Consider the following 18,785-nt stretch of genomic DNA (forward strand, 5'->3'; position numbering starts at 1 on the left):
TCTTTCCTACAAACTTTCAAAGCTTCTGAAATGGGTAAAGCTGGGGGTCTTACAGCTGCAGATTTAGGAAACTGCAAGCTAGAAGGGGCTACCAGAGCAGATAGTCTAACCCAAATAAAACAGTCCCTAAGATGATTTCCTAATGAAGCTACCTTCTGTGAATTCAGTCCAGTAACTTGTGTTCAATGAAAATAAAACTTTCTTAGAAGTTTTGACTCTTGATTTGGAAGCACACAAACAGAGAATCTAACATCACTTTTAAGTGTTCCTGCTAGCTCATATTTTTCCTCATTATTAAAAACGCACGCCTAATTTCTGGCTTTTGCCGACAGCATTAGTTCTTGTATTTGACCAGTATTTTCTCCCCATAAGACACTATGACCATATCTGCTCTCAAGCTTTTTGATAAACTATTTAAACAGATTTTTTTTTTAAATCATATTGCATAAGCATTTTCTCTGGGTCTTCGATCATTTAATGGGTCTACATCTCTCTCATTCTCCTATAGCTTCTTCAAATATGCCAAGTCCCAGACCCCATGATGCATCCTAGTATTGATCTTACCAGTGCCACAAAGAGAAGTAACACCAATGCCTCTGTCACACCCAAGAAGAAACAACTCATCCTCATTTGCTCTGTGAGGATGACACACGCACACTCTAGTTAATGACAGATGCTAAATGCCTGATCATTCTTAATTATGATAACCCTATCTAGCTGTTACACACAAAATAATATTCCACCATTTCAGAACTCTGCCAAATTTGGGCTGGTATTCACAGACAAAGCAAAAGGCTGATCCAGGGCACAAAAACCATGCCTGACAAACAGCAAGGGACCACTAAGGAAGTTCTAAAGTAACCATTTCACATGAGGAAAAGAGCACTCTTTCAGAAATAAATGTTTAGAAATTCTACAAGAAAAATTGAAAATTAATGAAACTGTGTGTACAGAAATTTTAGCCATGTTACTGTACAGTGTAGGAACAAACAAAACAGAAAGCAAACAACATATAAAAGAACATATTTATGAAAATTTAAAACGTCTTTCTATCAGAAGCAGAACTAGTAGCCAACACAGACTGAAAAAGCTCTTGCTATTTCTTTGCCTCACTTTAAAAGAGAATAATAGTAATTTTTTCTTTCAGGTAATTTTGCAGAAATCTCCTAGGTTTTAGTTAAATTTGCCTACAATGAAATTATCATTTCTGGAATAATTAGGCCATGGAAAACTGCATTTTTCATTTAGATTCAATCAAGAGATTCTTGTTCATTTGAATATTATTTTGTGGCTCAATGTGAAGTATGGGTGGGACATGCTGAAAAGGTAATTTTTTTCCCCAGTTTCTATAGCACCTGCTAGAAGCCTTAGCTAAGCACACAAAATTAAACCCATTCCAAAGGTACAAAACATTAATCACCTCTTTCGACTTTTTTCCAGGTTAAATATCAAATATGTTCTACTGGAAACGCTTATACCTACACATGTGCAAATCTCAGCTTCTGAAGCATAAATATCCCCATTGATGTTAACTGTTTAATAACCCAGCACAGAGATCCTGTAATCAACTCTCCCCATGGACCAGGTCATAAAGGGAACTGCACTTAGAAATGAATTAGAAGTTCATACTCCCTGCTTAAATTAACTACCCTGGTCCTGAGCCATGGCTTCCTTAGGCCTTTTCCCTATGTTTAGTCATAGAGCACAAGAGCTTCATGCAATTTCTTTATTTCCTCTCTCCACCTGCCAAAAAGAAAAACAAAAAACACTGGGGTAGCTCATTTCATGCATCCCATACAGCATCTCACAGGTCAGAAATGACATGGCTAAAGAGTGTTTACACTCCGGCTTGGCAACAAGGCAAGAAACCAGGGCAGCTCCCAGGACTGCAGAGGAGTTAAATGGAGAGATGAGGAATGTGCAGATGAAGAAAGCTTCCCCTCCTGGGCCATACACGGAGCTTGCATGCACCCAGTAGAAACTCAAGCCCAGTCCTACCACTTTGCTTCTGGCCACCTGATGGTGCTCTAAAAGGCTGAAGCGCAAAATAAACTCTTTAGGTAAATTTTCACAGTGTTATAGCTTAGAAAAACATTAATAGCAGCAGATACACCAAGCTTCCTGAAAACTTCAGAAGACAATGCTCCACAGCCTTCAGCTTAACTTACATAATCAGAAACAGTATTGCTCCCTTTGAAAATGAAAGCCAAAATGTTGCATAAAGTGACATAATTTACAAAAAAAATTGTAAGACAGGTGGGAAGAGAAAGAAGGGCTTGGGGTTAGATGGTTTTTCCCCTCACATCAACACTAGCAAAATATTTGTAGCTGAACTCTTCTTTTTTTTTTTTATTCAACACGAACAGCAAATTACATCCAGACAACAAGTACACTGTTAAACCAAAACTCCTCTGTCAAATTTTTCCCAGCAATTCTTCCAGTCATTAAATGGTTTTTAGGCAAACCTACTAAACAGCTGCTTAATATTTTCAACTAGTTTTGGTCCAGGTAGCATCTGCCAACCTCTTAGCTACATTTAGTATCCTCCCACAGATGAAGCCTAACAGACTTCTCTATTGAGACTTAAATCAGCAGCCTCTTTGTCTCCATGCAACTGCTCTTTTACTGAAAATTGTATGGCAGCACAGGAAGCACAATACAAATTTAAGCAGTGAAGCTGGTAGAAAACTTCTCGTTGTCTAAAAGGAAAAAATGCAAATTCCCACTTATTTCCTCACTGGAAAAAATAAAAATGCAGGCCCTCCCTCCCTACAGCCACATGGATGCTATCGCAATGGCATATGCAGGTGCAGAATCGACATTTCAGTGTTCAGATTCACTTGCTGCCTTGCTAGCCAGTTCCCATCCCTTCCACGGAATGGATTAGATGGAATAATTTTTAAGGGCAAGTAGTAGACAAGGACCATACTGCTTTACATGGTATCTTTTTTTTCTATAAAGGAATTCTCTACTCAAGTAAATAAGCTTCCCTGCAATTTATATTTCCTCACAGGATTCTCAGAAGTTTTACAAATATAGAATGCTGAAATACCACACTAACTTCTTCCTTCTGTTTAGGATTGTAAGAATGTGGGGTTTTCAATGCTATGCATGTTCCTAACCATTTGTAAGAACAACAAACATTAGGACTGATGTGCCAGATTCACTGATTGCCGATCATCTTCTAAAATACGAAACCAGGAATATTTGTGTTTAACACCAACTACTTCGGGGAAAAAGAAAAAAAAAAAAAAAAAAAAGTACTGGTGGTGTTTGAACCCAGGCCTGCTATGTAGTGTGGCTCCATTAACAAAAAACTGTACTGTGCAAGTTTGCCATTTAACATGATCACTATCCCCACCCCCCAAACCCTAAGACCTTGTAAGATCAGATTATCTGTCACTAGGTGAAATGAGAAATCCATCGTCCCTTGACAAATGGTACCTAATACCTTAGTATTAGACAAACACAGAAACCTGACCTTTGACAGCTTGTTTTAACTATCTCCAATTGCTGTCAGTTACCAAAACATACAAAAGCAACAGCAACATCTGGAAAGAAAAATATTCAGCTGTATTTGCACCTAACACTTCAATACTCACCTAATAAAACACTCCACCTGAAATTTACAGACAAAAATAGTGGATTTTAATACAGCTTGTTTGGGGTTAATTAAAAAAAAAAAAATCTTCTGAAATTTTGATAGCTGATTGTTGATGACTGGGTCTTCCCTATTCTCCTACTTGAAAAATGTATAGTTTATCAAGTCCATGAAAATAGACACCCCCCAACAGCACCAGCAATTTTGTTAAAGGGTCACATTTTGCCTATTAATACATGTAGACTACAGGCAATTTTTTTCAAAAGTTTTTCTCCTCCATTATTCTAATTAAGCAATCACAACAGAAGCTCTTTGTGTATTCCTTAACAAAACCAGCACACCAAATTGTCAAAAACACTACTAACCAATACCAGGAGACGCACTCATTCTTCCAAGAACAGACCTCTGAACACGTGTGCATGCACACACCCCCCTCCTTGAACCCACAGCTACATTTGTTTCAGATTAATGCATCCACTCAATCTCAAGTGGCCAGTGCTAAGAAACATGCACTCTGGTTTCTACCTTAGTCATGCATACAAAGGGAAACATTTTTAAGTTCAATTCAACTTGACACAATAACCATAAATAATCAAAAGAAAATAAATCAATTCCTTCCCCTTAACACTGTAGGAGATGTTTTAAGATTAGCCAGGTGGTAAATTCCATCTTTAATTTTATCATATTTCCAGATATGAAATACTATAAAACTTCTTTGTTACTTATTATTTGTTCATTCCATAGGAATGAAAATGAGTAGTATTTAATATTCTTAACTAGTCATTTCTTCTGTTATTTGCCAAAATCTATCAATACTGACCTCAGAAATTGATTTAATCTTCCCAAACTTTATACCCTTAGATTCTAGATTCTATCTATCACACTATATTCTTCCCTATTCCAAAGATGTAGTTCTGTAGGAGATAAGGTGGATTAAAGACATATTGAGGATTATAGATTATGCAGTTAGAGCAAACACAGGCAAGTATTTCAAACAGCTGACCCTACAGAAAGGAATCACATTCTGTTCTCAAGATGATATACAAAAATAGAAAGCACATTCCACTAGGAAAATATTTACTTAATAATTTATCATTTAAGAACTACTACTGTACAAATTAAAGTACAAAGACAGCATATTGAAATCAATGTGAAGATATATATGCAATGGTTATAATACAGCTTCAATTTCAACTGTGATTGGATTTACAAAGTTTACTCTATTCCAGCATGAATCACACTTCTGTTTTGCCCGGAAGTCCTATGTTTAAAACCAATTCCAATTTTTTTGGATAGGAGAGGCTGAGAACACACAATACTGCCAAAAAGTCTAGAAATAAAAGGATAAAAATCTCGAAGTATCCAATTGGAAAGAAATGCTGGTGAGATATAAGAATCAATTTAGCCCAGACATTAATAACTTCCTTAATGATCTATATGATTAAAATAGCATACAGACAACATCTTCTGAGGATATTAAATAGGGGACTTTGAGTAGCAGTAAAGTCAGAAATAATACAAAGGAACCTAAGCAAATTCCTTACATGGCCAGAAAAGAAAGTGAAATTCAGTTTGGAAAAACACCAACTAATACATCTGGGAAAAATAATCCCAAATATAGATATTCAGTATGGACAAGAAACCTGGGAAACAACAATGCAGAAAAGCTGCATTAACCACAAATGCGGCATGAGCTTGGAAGAGGGGGAGGCACTGTCTATCTAGCCACTGAATCCAGGAATGGCGGGGGGGAAGGCTGAATACCTCCCTTTCACCCTTGTGACTCCTCTCCCAAAATGAAGGGCATGCGGGTGGGCACTCTATTCAACCATCTTTGCTGCAGCTCTGGACACCAGACAGGTCCTGTTGCTCAAGACATTTAAAACTACATGGACAGAAATATTATCAAATACTGAATGCTTTATCTAAAAAGACTAACTGTAAGGAAAAAAACAGTCTGTGCTTTATTATTGTATGTTATGTATTCTTGTAGAGCTTTTCCATTATATTTGAAATATCATGGTTTTTTAATCCAGAAGTGTAATACTTATCCAAAAACAAGTAAACATGAAAATATGTTCATTTCCAAACCATTTGTTTTTTATTGACCATGAAGTTTTGGCACATTTCACCACAAGTGAAATAACTCTGAAGATGTTGGCTCTCAAACGAATTTTTGCTGTAGTGCAATGCCTGTTCATGCTAGGATCAACTGTGCAAAACAAGGGGAGACCAACGATGCCCTCATGTCAAATGAGGTCACCTCAGAATCTATTCTGAAGGGCATGTCAATCCTCCTCTGTGCAAAATCCTTGATGAAGAAAGTTTCTGCAACAGGAATGACTGTTCCTTACCAAGCAGGAAATAAAATAAACTTGCTTAGAGTACTTCAAAACCTGTTTCTAGCCACTTACATCTGTTTCTAGATATTATGACACTCTTCATTAGGAGAATATCCTGAAAACTTAAGAAAAATACTGTTACATTGCTAAAATAAATTAGAATCTCTCCAATTCCCTTACGCTCTCTCAGAACTAGCTCAGAAAAATATACAGAAATTCTAAGAATGACTTGGGTTTCACGGGGTGGGGGTATTTTTTCTTTTGTAGAAGGGCTCCTTTGGGGTGGGGATCTCCCCCTCAAGTCTGTTAATTGGAAGAATCTGTCCCACTTGTGATTTAGAGATACCTGAAACAAACCTTAAACTTGGCCCTTCTTGCCCATGCAGCAAGGTGCTCGAAACACTGTTTGTTGAACTTGACTGTGTGCATTATGGATGTGGTAGTTTAGGAAAAGGACACTGAAAGAACAGGAAGAGAAACAGACTTGTCCTGGGAAATTCAACACATTTATCCTGCCTTTGGAATTTCCTAGTATTTGGAGGAGACAAAATATTGAGATATTCTGACGAGATCACTGACTCTGTGGTTATCTTTTTCTTAAAAGACTGCATCTTTTTTATTTATTATTTGGGCCGTTTGTTTGCTCTTCCTGAAATTAAGGAAGAGTGAGAAATTTCACTCCATGACCTGAAATTTCACACTTAATGGGAGGATGGGGTAAACATAACCCCAAGCATTTTGTTCCTTTCTCCTTCCTTGCCAGGACTCCTTTTGACTCATCGCAATGAAGTGTCTAGAATTTTTCCAGGAGCCTTTTCACTGCCTAGCTTATGCCTAACCCACAATATAGATCCCATTTGCTCATTTCTGTAATATTAAGGGACTCGCTGCAGTTCTTTTTACTTGTGGCTAACAAGATCTAATCTGGCAGCTCAGATGATATTCTAAAGCAGTTTACAGCAACGGACACTTTTGGGGGGATTGTAGCATCCAAAATATAGGCTAACAACCACCTTGATATGCTGTCTCTTCCTCGAAGTGCATCTAAAAAGCCCTGCATCCCAGGCTTCCCCCACATACCTAACAGGTCTGCTCCCATACCTTTGCCATCCAACATACCCTGAGACAATTGCACTGCTCTTCCAAGAGCCAAAGCCAGGTGCCAGAACTTCAGCCACAATCTCTGTCACTTAAGACGGACAATTCTGGAGCTACTCTTCTCAGAACCTATAACCTAATAACTACTTCTCTTCATCAACCTTTCCACTCCTAAAAGGGCAAACTAGAGTGGCTTTTAATCTTGAGTAAAATACCTGTTAAGGTCTAGGTTTTGCCAAAAGCAGATACAGATTTCTACTAAGATCCTCTATTAGAGGCAAATCACAGCGGTGGCTATTTTTTCTCCCTCTTTGCCTCGCCTTTTCACGCTTTTTGCACTTTTAAAAGATGAGTAGAAATTTCAACCACTGCAGTTTCTTAGCATTGGTAGGGTAGGAGGTTCTGTTTCTTCTAATAATAAGCAGGAAGGGGAAAAAAAGGGAAAAAAAAAAAAAAAACAAAACAAAACAAGAGAGTGCATGGAGGAGAAAGGACAAGGCAAATTACTGAATGAATAACAGAAAGGGAAGACTGTCTCGCAGTAAGGGCTGATTACTGCAACAGAGGCAGGATAGAGCTGGCATGCTCTTCACAGGGTGGATCTCCATTCTGACAGGTCTAGTCTTGTCTCCAGAAGTGCAGACAAACAACCTGTGTAATAAACTGATGGAGTTTAAGAAGATAAACAGACTATTTTTTTTCTTTATAAATACAGCTAGTTTTATTATATTGAGATTTTCAATAACCTCTGCAATCCACTCCACCTGGAGTGCTTGTTTTTACATGTATGAGTGAGTTTTATCACCCTCTTGTGGAAAAATAAGTGAATTGTATCCATCAGAGGTTACAGGAAGAAGTAGTAACTAGGAGTAAGGAAGGCAGTGATAAAGAACAAGCAAAGAAGAAGAAAGTATGGGCTGGGTGGAATAAAGGGAAAGTGAAGGAAAACCAAGATGACTAGTAACACAGTACCACCTCAACTTCTTCAGAAAGCTATCCCAAAAATGTTATTTGAAAACACCAGAAGATAACAAGCTGCCAAATTCACTCTCCCTTGGTAACACTGACAACATTCAACAAGTTATGTTCTCTACAGTGATTCAAGTACCGTCTCAGCTGTAATCACCATCTTTTGCACCTTTGTTTTCACATAGATGGGAAAACATATTCTCTAGAAACAGTTTGAACAGTTAACCTTGTGTGAAACCAGAAAACACTTTATAAATAAAGAGACTGCATGTAACATCTATGCCCCGCTATTGGAATGTGAAAGTGGAGACCACAAGGAAAACTAAAGGAAGTTTATGCATTCACATTACATCCTACCAGGTAACATAAAAGAAAAATAAGAATATTTAATTCCTCTAAAATCTGGAATCATCCTTTCTTCAGTTTCTGACCATCCCCAATATCCAATTGTAATACGAGAAATTTAACTTGCAGTAGTATTCCTTCACAACATAATCCATATGACAATATACTCAAAACCTTGAAAGCAACAAAAAAAATTTACTGCCACTTGCATTTTAAAACTTGAAAATTCAAGTTTGGTACAAGCACGCACAAAAAAGAAGCCAGGAACGTCACGATAATATTAAACTAAACTCATGACATTGCAAAGAGGCAAAGAAATCACAAACAACAAAAGGCCAGCTCGGATCAGGTAGGTATCACAAGCATGGTGAAAAAAATAAGAGATCTCACACAATGTAGCCCTAAAACTTTCTGAAAATCTTCCAGGAATCCCACAGAAAACTACAGACCACATCCGACAGAAACCAGTTATTTCTTCTTAATGACACTAAACATTTTTTCTGATGCTCCTCAAAAAGATTTAGAAACCCATTACAAATAACAATTAGAATGACAGATCTTCTTAACCTCATGATAAAAGAATACCTAAAGAAACACTTCCCTCCCACTACACAAACTATGTTTATACCTAGCCACTATTCACAATGAAGAGGATAAAATGGGTAACTATGCAAGTTATATTTATTTCACTGTTTCAATCAAAATCTGACAGTAAAGTACTTCTCCAGACAACATACAATTTCAGCTTAACATTCTTCATGAAGATATCTGATTTTTCCGAATAAAAATTGCTGTATCTGAGTACTTAACCATTATCTCCAACTGGGGGGTCAAGTCCTAAAACTAATACTTTTACCAGTAGGTACACACAGTTATCTGCATTTATTCATCACCTGAGACACCACTGATGATTTACTTTAGCTTCTGCAAATACCCATCAAGTAAGGAAGGCTAAGTCTGTGACTGAAGTTTTGCAGCAGCTACATCTTTTTAAATTCATAAAAAACTTCAAAAAAATCCCTAATTATGCACAAACTTTTATAATCAGAATAACAAACTGCTTGCCTCCACCTCTCATAACTTGGTCAGTTCTGTAGTCCAACATTAAGTTATTAGAACAAGCTCTTCAGATCAGGAAACACAAAGAAACTACTGTTACAGAAGAGCTAGCAATATGTCCAATGATGTTCAACAGACTTTACAGCAACCTGCTATTCAATTTTTTCTTTTAGGAAGCTACCTTGAAAAGATCCCTTTCACTTTCTCACCTTCTGCCCATTTAACCAGGTACATCAACTCTGTTATATTGTGTTCTTTCTCTGCCCCAGACTCTTGCAGGTGCTAGGGGAAGGACCATGCACTTCACATGCAAAGAAAATACCACAGTTAAGAACCTGTCACACGAATCGGAAAGGAAAAGATAGCGGTAAAAATTAATAAAGGGCATAAATGCAAAATAATGATTTTTTTATAAAAATGTATTAATAAAACATCATAAAATGTTAACGTGTTTTAAAATAACATTATTATATTGCATACTTTGTTTTCAAGCAATACAACTTAATATAATACAGTTAATATCAGACATACTGTGACTCGAGGAATAAACTTGGTACAGGAGATTGAAAAAATATTTTGTTATATTAAACAAATCTAAGAATATATACATTTTCAAGATTATACACTCATCACTATCGATTAGAAAAACCTACTGGTGAAAAACCTTCCATCACTGTAAATCATTATTACTCCTGATCGAAACTGACTCCCCTTGTAGCTTGACTTTAAGACTGTTCAAAACATACAATTTTTTCAATCAAATGCAACAACTAAGGGCACAAAAGTATTTTACACTCGTTCTTTGGACAGCTGCCTTATCTTTCAAAAATGCTTGACAAAGATACTCAGACTGTAGCTGCAGCAGGGGTTTTTTACTTTTTTTTTTTTTTTTTTTTTTCCCAAGCAGAAAGCCACACACACAGAACCATCAATCCTACATAAAAGTTCACCACTGTTTCAGTTCTTCTGAATTAACTGAGAGAACACAGGATCAAGCACATCACTAAAATTAGGAGGAGGTGGTATGTTTTTAACAATCTCATTTACATTGTGGCCCCACAGACACTTGTCTCGGCACAGATGAGAGGCAGTGCACGGTGATGTACGCTTGGGAACTTCTCAAAGAAGCTTTGCCACCAGAAAATACCCTCATGTAACTGCACCTGCAAGACTGACACTTAGAACCAGCGAGGCTTCAAACTAAGATAAACCCTGCCATGCCTTTCTGAAAGAAGACTCTAGTATTTTTCTAACAGATTTTCCTTAGCTTTTATAAAGTAATGTGTCCCCATTTGCCCAACTGGACAGTTATCAAGATTACACGGTCCCACCACTAATCCATAAATGCCCAACCCTACCAAAACTCATTGAACTCAGCGAGTCCTCTCGTCTGTTACTTCTAAGGATTTTTGCTTGATTGAGCCAAAGAAACAGTAATAACTTGAATGAAAAAACTGTAGGTGAAAGGAAGTTACCCTGAATCTAAAAATAGTTTTCTGTCCTCCTCCCACTCCCCAGAAAGCATAAATGTAAGTGCTCTTTTCTCAGAGAGGCAGTAGCTTGCAATGGATGAACGTGAAGGGACTGCTTCCTTATTCTAAAGCTTTACCAATGAACACAAGTAGTATCCCATTATAAGTATTGAATTTTAAAAACAGAACAGAAAATTAAATAAGCTCAAAACCTAAACTTTATGTATGACTTTAAATATATGTAACATTTATATACACAGATACATATTATACACATTTAACATACACAAACACAGATTTTATAAATACACACATAATTCCGGAGATACGGAAAATGCACCTTTCACAACAGTAAAGCTCCATATCATAATCAATTATAAAGGCAGCACCATACTTCAACAATCACGTATACTATATAGAAATAATTGCATGGCTAAACCAGAAGTTATATTTGTCAAAGGTACTTTGGGAAAGGAATATAAAGGAGGTACTTATTACAGAAACAGGAGGTTCTATTACAGACCCATAGGGTTACACTTGGACACAGAAAAGAAAATTGTAATATTAGAGAAATAAATAATACCGAGAAACATACTACAGAGACATACCGCACAAATACAGACTGAAAACAATTTTCTCATGATGCTAAAGTCTAAACTTTAGTTCCTGCAGAAAATTATCAATATTTTAGACTCAATCTTGTGAAGAGTGCAGAAATACATTTTACACAGTGATTACAAGTTACTTCACTTTAAAAATAAATAGAAAACATAAAAAAAAAAGAAAAGGAAGAGGTGGGAATGATCATCACTTAACATTTCCAGAAGGTAAACTGAGAAATTCCAGAAGTAAAACAATTACACTGAAGGCTTCAGGTTAAAAAGCAAAACAAAATAAAACACCACCCCCCTTCCAACAAACAAAACCCCACCACCTTGATGGCTATGGGAAAATCACCAGACCTAAAGAGACTTAGAAATAAATAAAGGCAACTGAATGGAAACATTAGAAGATCAGGGCTAAGCTGACAGAATTTCTCACCAACTGCAGTTTCACTAATACACTGTGTTAAGATAAGGAGGTATTCTTTTACTGTGATCTTAACTTCAAGTCAGCATTTCTACACATGCACATTGTCTACAAATGTAACTCTACAAAACTACACTCCAAATGTGGGAGACAATAACAAGCGGAGAAAAATTCAAACAGACAGAATGTGATTAGCATACGGCCCTTTCTAAACACCATCAAACACACACTTTTTAGAAGCAACCAGAAACCTTTCAGATTATTGGAAAGAATTATTCTACAACTGCCAGATGTTGAAAAAATTAAAAAGAAAGTTAGGTATACATTCAAAAAACAACTACCAAGAGCGTAAGAGAAAGTGAAGAAATTAATTACGTATGACAAGGACCTCAAACATCTTAAGAAAAAATAATAAATAGGCTAAATCCTTCTCCATTTTGGGATTGTGGCCCTATTCCCAAATCTTACACAGAGATGGCCCATTATGTCTAGATTTATTTCAAACAGAATGGGCACTAAATTCCTGAAAATAGTTCCAGGATTGATGCTTGATTCACTATTGATTATGTACAGCACAAACCAAGTTCCAGCACTTTTTCCACACAATGAATTAGAAGTCCTGGGATCTATTTCCAATTATGGAAATAAAGCAAAATTTTATTTTGAAAAGTCATAACCACTATGACCCTACATTTCTGTTTATAAATTAGGAGAAAGTATTTAGTTTAGGTATATTATTGATATCTGCAAAGCATTCCAAATTTCACAAATGGACAGTAGCACAGAAAAGACAAGCAGCCAACCCCCATGGAAGTCAACAGAAAATAGCAGCTGTATCTTTTTTCTACAACTCAAATCATAACTATTTCCCATATGTACAGTTCTGAAGGCAGTATTCATAAGTCTGAAAAAGCCAGACTTTTTTATGATAAAGGAGATTTAAAAAAAAAAAAATCAAAAGTAACTCTATTTGAAAAAGAAGGTGCACATCTTGCAGTTCTCAGTCAAGAGTCTTTTGGAGTTGGTAGGATTTTTTTACTATTTAGGAACTTCAGCATTTGACCTATACATAGGATTCGTAAGAAAAGCTTGTAATAAAATCTCAACTATAGGGAAATAATATGATGATCAAAAGCAAACAGCAAGTGAAAAGAGATTTTCCCTTTTTGACTATGCAATGCTCTTTTGTTGCCACTACAGCAATTCTTTAATGCCATGGAAACTATCTGATAAATGTACTAGAAACTCAATAAATTTCATAATATTGAGGTAGCAAAGCAATTGGTATTGTTGACAGAGAACTTCTGTTCTGCGTGCCTATTTTAAGGAAGAAAAATTATCTAAAAATAAAAATCATACTTTGAGTTGTTTTCAACAAAAATATACAATAGTTTCAGAAAACCTGAAAGTAAACTAAACTAAATATATTAGATCATTGGAAAATGCAGGAGGATGATAGGAAAAAATAGCCACACCTTGAAATTACAAAAATGCGATACACTGATTTAAAATTTAACAGTCTTACTTTTGGATGGCTTGCTTTACCTAACTTATGTATTTTTAATGAGGGTGAGGGGGATGGGAAGAATACTGTGAATTACATGCAAGTTTTCTGTCCAATTTCTCAAGATGCTAAACACGTATTCATAGGGCATATGATCTTTTTAGTCATCTATATGTATCTCTTCACCCTCCGGACACTCCCCCACCATTGCAGACACTGGCAGAAAAATAAATGAACTTTCCCTCCCCCTTTTACAGGCAACACTGAAATTGCTCTGTTTTCACGCATCCAATACTACAATATACTTTTTTCCAACCAATTGTTTTCTAACATTGCACTCCTACCAATCTACCTCTAGAGACTTCTAAGTAAAAAGAGTATCCATACAAAATGAAAGTAAAATAAGCCTCCCATAAATAATACACCTATCCAATGCACACACAATACTATCTCCCTCTACAGAACAAGCATGATTTGAGGCATGCCACAAACTGGGTTAACAAACTTGAGCTGGGTTTGACTGAGGCACAGAGGTAGAAGTACTCATTCCCAGAAAAGGGCCCTTCACCAGGACTGCTCTGCCACAAACCAGTTATCTAGGGGACCTGCCAGCCTTGATGATACCAACAGCCTCTTTAAAAGTAAAGCCAAAATCAAAAGCTATAATGCACTGCAAGATACACCAGGCAAGAGCATGCAAACATTTAAAAATGCATGCGAGATTGATACATATATATGAGTACGCATATTGAACATGCAGGATAATTGTATCACAACTTCCATATGCACTTCCGGTCCCATTTGTCTACACTTGAAACAAAGGAGAAAAGGCTGGTTTTAAAGTGTTATACTGGACATTAGTCATATTAAAAAAGATAACTCCAAATTAGATTTAGTCACAATGCAATAAATAAAAATATAATTAAATTATCAGAAAGGTTAAGTCTTTACTGTAGCAAACAGACCAGCTTTTTGGCTTGTGGCTTTTGAAAGCCTAAACTTAGCCCAACAGAGCCACAGAAGGCACATCTTATTTTATAAATACATTAAATATTTGTTTACCAAAAGATACAATAAACACACTTCTGTCAATTAAAAAAAAAAAAAAAAAACCAACAGTAACAACTTAACTTCTCTATCCTTTTTTTTCTGGAATAAACAATACCGAAAATTCCAGTTCTTCTTATTACATTTCCTAAATAGCGGGTTATCCTTCAGACTTGTACATAGCATCAAAACATACTGTCTCTTCTATTTTTCTTTTCTGGAAGATTTTTATTACCAAATGAACAACAGCAACACTGACTTATCTATCTGTTTTTGCAATACAGGCATGTATGTTCACAGAAGGCAACAGACTGCATTAAAACACTACCAAAACAAGCCATTTCACTATATATGACTCTGCCCCTAGGGAAAGGAATGAGAGCAGATAAGATGTGACAGATGTGTAGTCACGTCACTTAATACACTACTGGAAGGTGCTCAACTCATTATGGTGACAGGCATAGTATAAAAACTTGCAAAGAATGGACTAAGCATTTATCTAGTGTTCTGCATACATGATTCTTGTAATCAAAGAAGATACTGAAGTCCATAAAAGTGCTGTTTGAGAGAAGGCAGCCTGCAAATGTCAGCATGCAATATAGCTATTAAAAAAAAAAAAAAAAGAAAAGAAAAGAAGGGAGCATAGCATGTATGTTTTTGTTAGCAAAGACCCTCCATCATGAATATGAAATATGTCTAAGGTTGAATTCAAGGCCTGTCCTCTAAAAATTTCCTGTACTGAAATATTTCTGAAGATCTTTAATTAAACTTGAAATTTACCCAGAACAAGAAGTTTAAATAAACTTAGCAACTATAGATCTCCAAACTGATTTCATTTTTCTGAGACTTTAAAAAGCTATTTTGCTGAAACCTCTTCTCTGTTTTGGTTTGAAAGACCCAAACAATAAGGATAACATTGGAAATCTCATGGTCACTGGACTGAAGTAATAGGACTAGTCAGTTGTTTGAAGATAAGTGTAAACCTAGGAGTTTAAATAATTAGGACCTTCAGGCAGCTGGCCAAGAAAAGTATGCAAAATGCAGGAGAAAATTGTTTCCTCACTTCTTTCAGGTTTAATAATCCCTAATATTACAAATATTAATGTAGGTCAAGAATATTTCCAAACAGTTGCATGATTTTTAACTGCCAGTGTCCCTTCAGCAGGGACCAATACCACTGCTGTTTCAGATAGATTGTTAGGCCCAAATCCTGCAAATTAATCTGCACAGGTAGATCCCTGTGCCTCTGGGAATCCGCATTAAGTCAAAGAAGGAAAAATAACTCACAGGATCAGATTCTTAATTTGAAGCTGGACCACTGTAACTCATTATGACACTAATCATAAATGTCTCACCAACACTCTCTGCTCCCCATCTGTTTGTTTTATCTTATTATAGTTTTATATCTCAATCCACGGGACTAGCTACAGTAGTCAAATTAAGCACCTGCATATGCCTATGTTTCTACAAGACAAGGTCCTCTGACAAAGGCAATGTTTTTCTTATGCCTGTGCACATGCTTAGCTTATTCCCTGAATGGAACACACAAAAGAATGAAATAATTTTAACAACAACTTCTTCATTTATACAAATACAAATCTCAATGTTTTCCAGTAATCTAGCCATTTAAGACAAAGGATAAACTCCATTCGCCTTCTGAAGTGTAGCAACTAGTATTTTCAAAGGAAATGACCTGCATATCAAAAATGACCTGCGAAAGTATAAAACTGAGCTTTAGAATTATTTTAAAGGAGTATTTGTTTCTTTATCATACTGTCACAAAACAATGGGAAAAATTCACAAAATAATACTCATCACAGACTACAAAGTCAAATCCACTGGCACCGACAGACCCTAAATTGAGAAATGCTGAAGCAGGGGAGCATTCTGGTACAGTATTACTCCAGGTCTCCCGCTCTTCTACTCTCCTCTACACTTGCAAGTAGGTCACTGCCAGGCACAATGCAGTGGGGCTAGATGGACCTTTCTTTTGACCCAGTATGGCCATTTGTGCATTCTTACAGGTATCCCACAGAAAGAAGCCCCAAATATTTTAATGACAGCTCCGCTAGAACTAATCCTAGAATCCTACTTTTAATTTAATTAAAAGACACACGCTAAGGTGTGAGGTTTTGGGAGGGGTTGGTTTGTTTTGGGGGGTTTTTTTTTTGCAACTTTTCTCTTCTTATGGAGAAGTGGGGTTAAGAACTAAACCAAACTGCAATTACACATTTATGACATATTTCAATACTCTGATTTAACAAATTTGTCAAACAGGTAGTGGAGGTAATGTGGGAAATATACTTGCCCACAAAGCAAATATGGGACAGACGTAATATTAAACCTATTAATCTTGCTATTTTCCAGAATTATCAGCACCAACCATGCTTATTTTCCCCACTTATAGCAGAAAAGAATAGCAATGAAAAAAAAAATCCACAAAACTAAAAAAACATTTGAGAATTCAGTGGAAAAGAAACACTTCTGAAAGGCGATTCCCCCTTTCTTACCAGACATAATTCTGAGAGGTGCTTTTGGCCCCTGGATTTGTACTGAAATTCAGTGACAACGGATTTAGGGGAAGCATTCAAGATATTAGAGATACTGGCATCCTTTCAAGGGTATTATGCTGGATCACAATTTTCTTTCCCAAATTAGAGGTTAAATCTGCCAGCAGAAACTCAACCAGAGCTGGGGTATGCAGGCTCTCAAAACAGTAGTGTCTTGCCTAAGACCTGATTGGCAGCATCTTTCCTCTTGAGAGGCTACAGCTCATGGGACCTTTCGATTTCAAAACCCAGCAGAAGCCAGGAGCTGGGACCTACCCATTCACAAATGATATGATAGGGGGTCCCATGTCCCCACTAATACCTTGCTGTAGGGCATTCAAAATATGCCTGTGGGCTGCATTTGGCACCACTGTCACAGTTGCAGACCCACACATCAAGGAATGATACTAAAAACCAGCTTCCCTCTGCTTACAAGTCAATTTACCCTTACCAAAATTGTTGCTCATTTATATCAACTGTTGAGGATTCTCAAGAATAACTCACACATAGCCTGAGCGCCTTGAAAATTCAAGTCATGGTACAGGTAAACATTAGCATTTAAAACTTTCAAAAGTATTGCAAACAATTACCACACCCTCAAGTCACAGATAAAATATTTTGTAGAGCTTAAATACATACATTTCTGGCATGAAATATTTCTCATTGCTGGCAAAATTTCCCTGCAATTTCTGGCAATAGAATACTTTGAGTTTAGAAGCTGGCTATAGAGTAAAATTGTTTTATTTATTAAAAATCATTCTTGATCTTACCTTTTAGCAGAGGCAGGGGAGTTAACTCGATAGGCTTGCCCTGAGACCTGAACTGGGAAGAGCTTTGTGACCTCTTCTGTCTGGCTTTTCTGACGGACTTCCGAGAAAATCCGTCTACTTTATCCACTGATGGAGGAGTAGTTGGTGCTGAGGACATATCCCTACTGAAGGAAAACAAATGTTACAAATATATTCCAAATGGATGAAATGGGTAAATATTAACCTAAATTTTCCAAGAATCTTCTTCTTTCTGCACCACTCTCCTGCTGACAGTTCACCCAGACAGACTGTTAAAAGAGCTACCCCACCAACATATGCACAAATTGTATGGAACAAACTTAATGGAACAGTGTAATAATTCTTCTTGCTCACTTTTTTTATCTATGCCTCCCATTTGCCAAAAATCCTGCAGCAGGAAAAATTCAGACCTAATGCTGACATCATTATGTCAACAGAACTTCATACACCTGCAGACCTGACATAGGATTGTAGCCTTAAACTATGTATTCTTTGGGACGAAGTAATTTCAACTCATTCTGGAAGGGACCATGCGTGCTAAAGAATGGGTAAACAAAAAGGTACAAATGTTTTTTTGGCATTAAAGTCATCAATATGCATAGGACAAAAAAAATAGGACAGAAGAAAAATTCAGTTTATTTGCCATACCTACACACAAGATTTTATAGAAATTTAAGAAAGTATAGCAAAAAGTACTGCTATGCTTCACAATTTCACTAACACTGACAAATTCTACATATTACTTCTTTATTCTCCATTTTAGAAATACTCAGTTATTTTCTTGTGAGTCTCTTCACACACAGTTATTCCACATTCCGGCATTTCTGTAAGAATAGCAATGTGGTAGCCATAACTGTTCTAGGGGCATAAGCCAGACAAGGTTTGCAGGGAGAGGCAGAGAGCAAGAAAAGGTTTCTGCAAGCAAAAGTTTGTTTGTTTCCCAACCCTATCAGCTGGTCTAAGAAATAGGCATTGCTTCTTC

The 18,785-nt window shown here is 36.6% G+C and overlaps 1 protein-coding gene across 4 annotated transcripts in view; it reads right to left on the reverse strand.

The window, feature by feature from the left end:
• Positions 1 to 18,785, reverse strand: part of PPP2R5E (protein phosphatase 2 regulatory subunit B'epsilon) — a 77,625-nt gene that overhangs the window by 56,451 nt on the left and 2,389 nt on the right. For 3 of the 4 annotated variants that reach the window (XM_030035671.2, XM_041127974.1, XM_030035681.2), the window contains exon 2: positions 17,786 to 17,949. In XM_030035671.2, the coding sequence (XP_029891531.1) occupies positions 17,786 to 17,942 (157 nt within the window). In that variant the 5' untranslated portion in view covers positions 17,943 to 17,949. The remainder of the gene's footprint in view (positions 1 to 17,785; positions 17,950 to 18,785) is intronic. The other variant, XM_030035661.2, reaches the window with a different exon arrangement.

The sequence above is a fragment of the Aquila chrysaetos genome, chromosome 2, assembly GCF_900496995.4.
Source record: "Aquila chrysaetos chrysaetos chromosome 2, bAquChr1.4, whole genome shotgun sequence".
Taxonomy (NCBI): Eukaryota; Metazoa; Chordata; class Aves; order Accipitriformes; family Accipitridae; genus Aquila; species Aquila chrysaetos.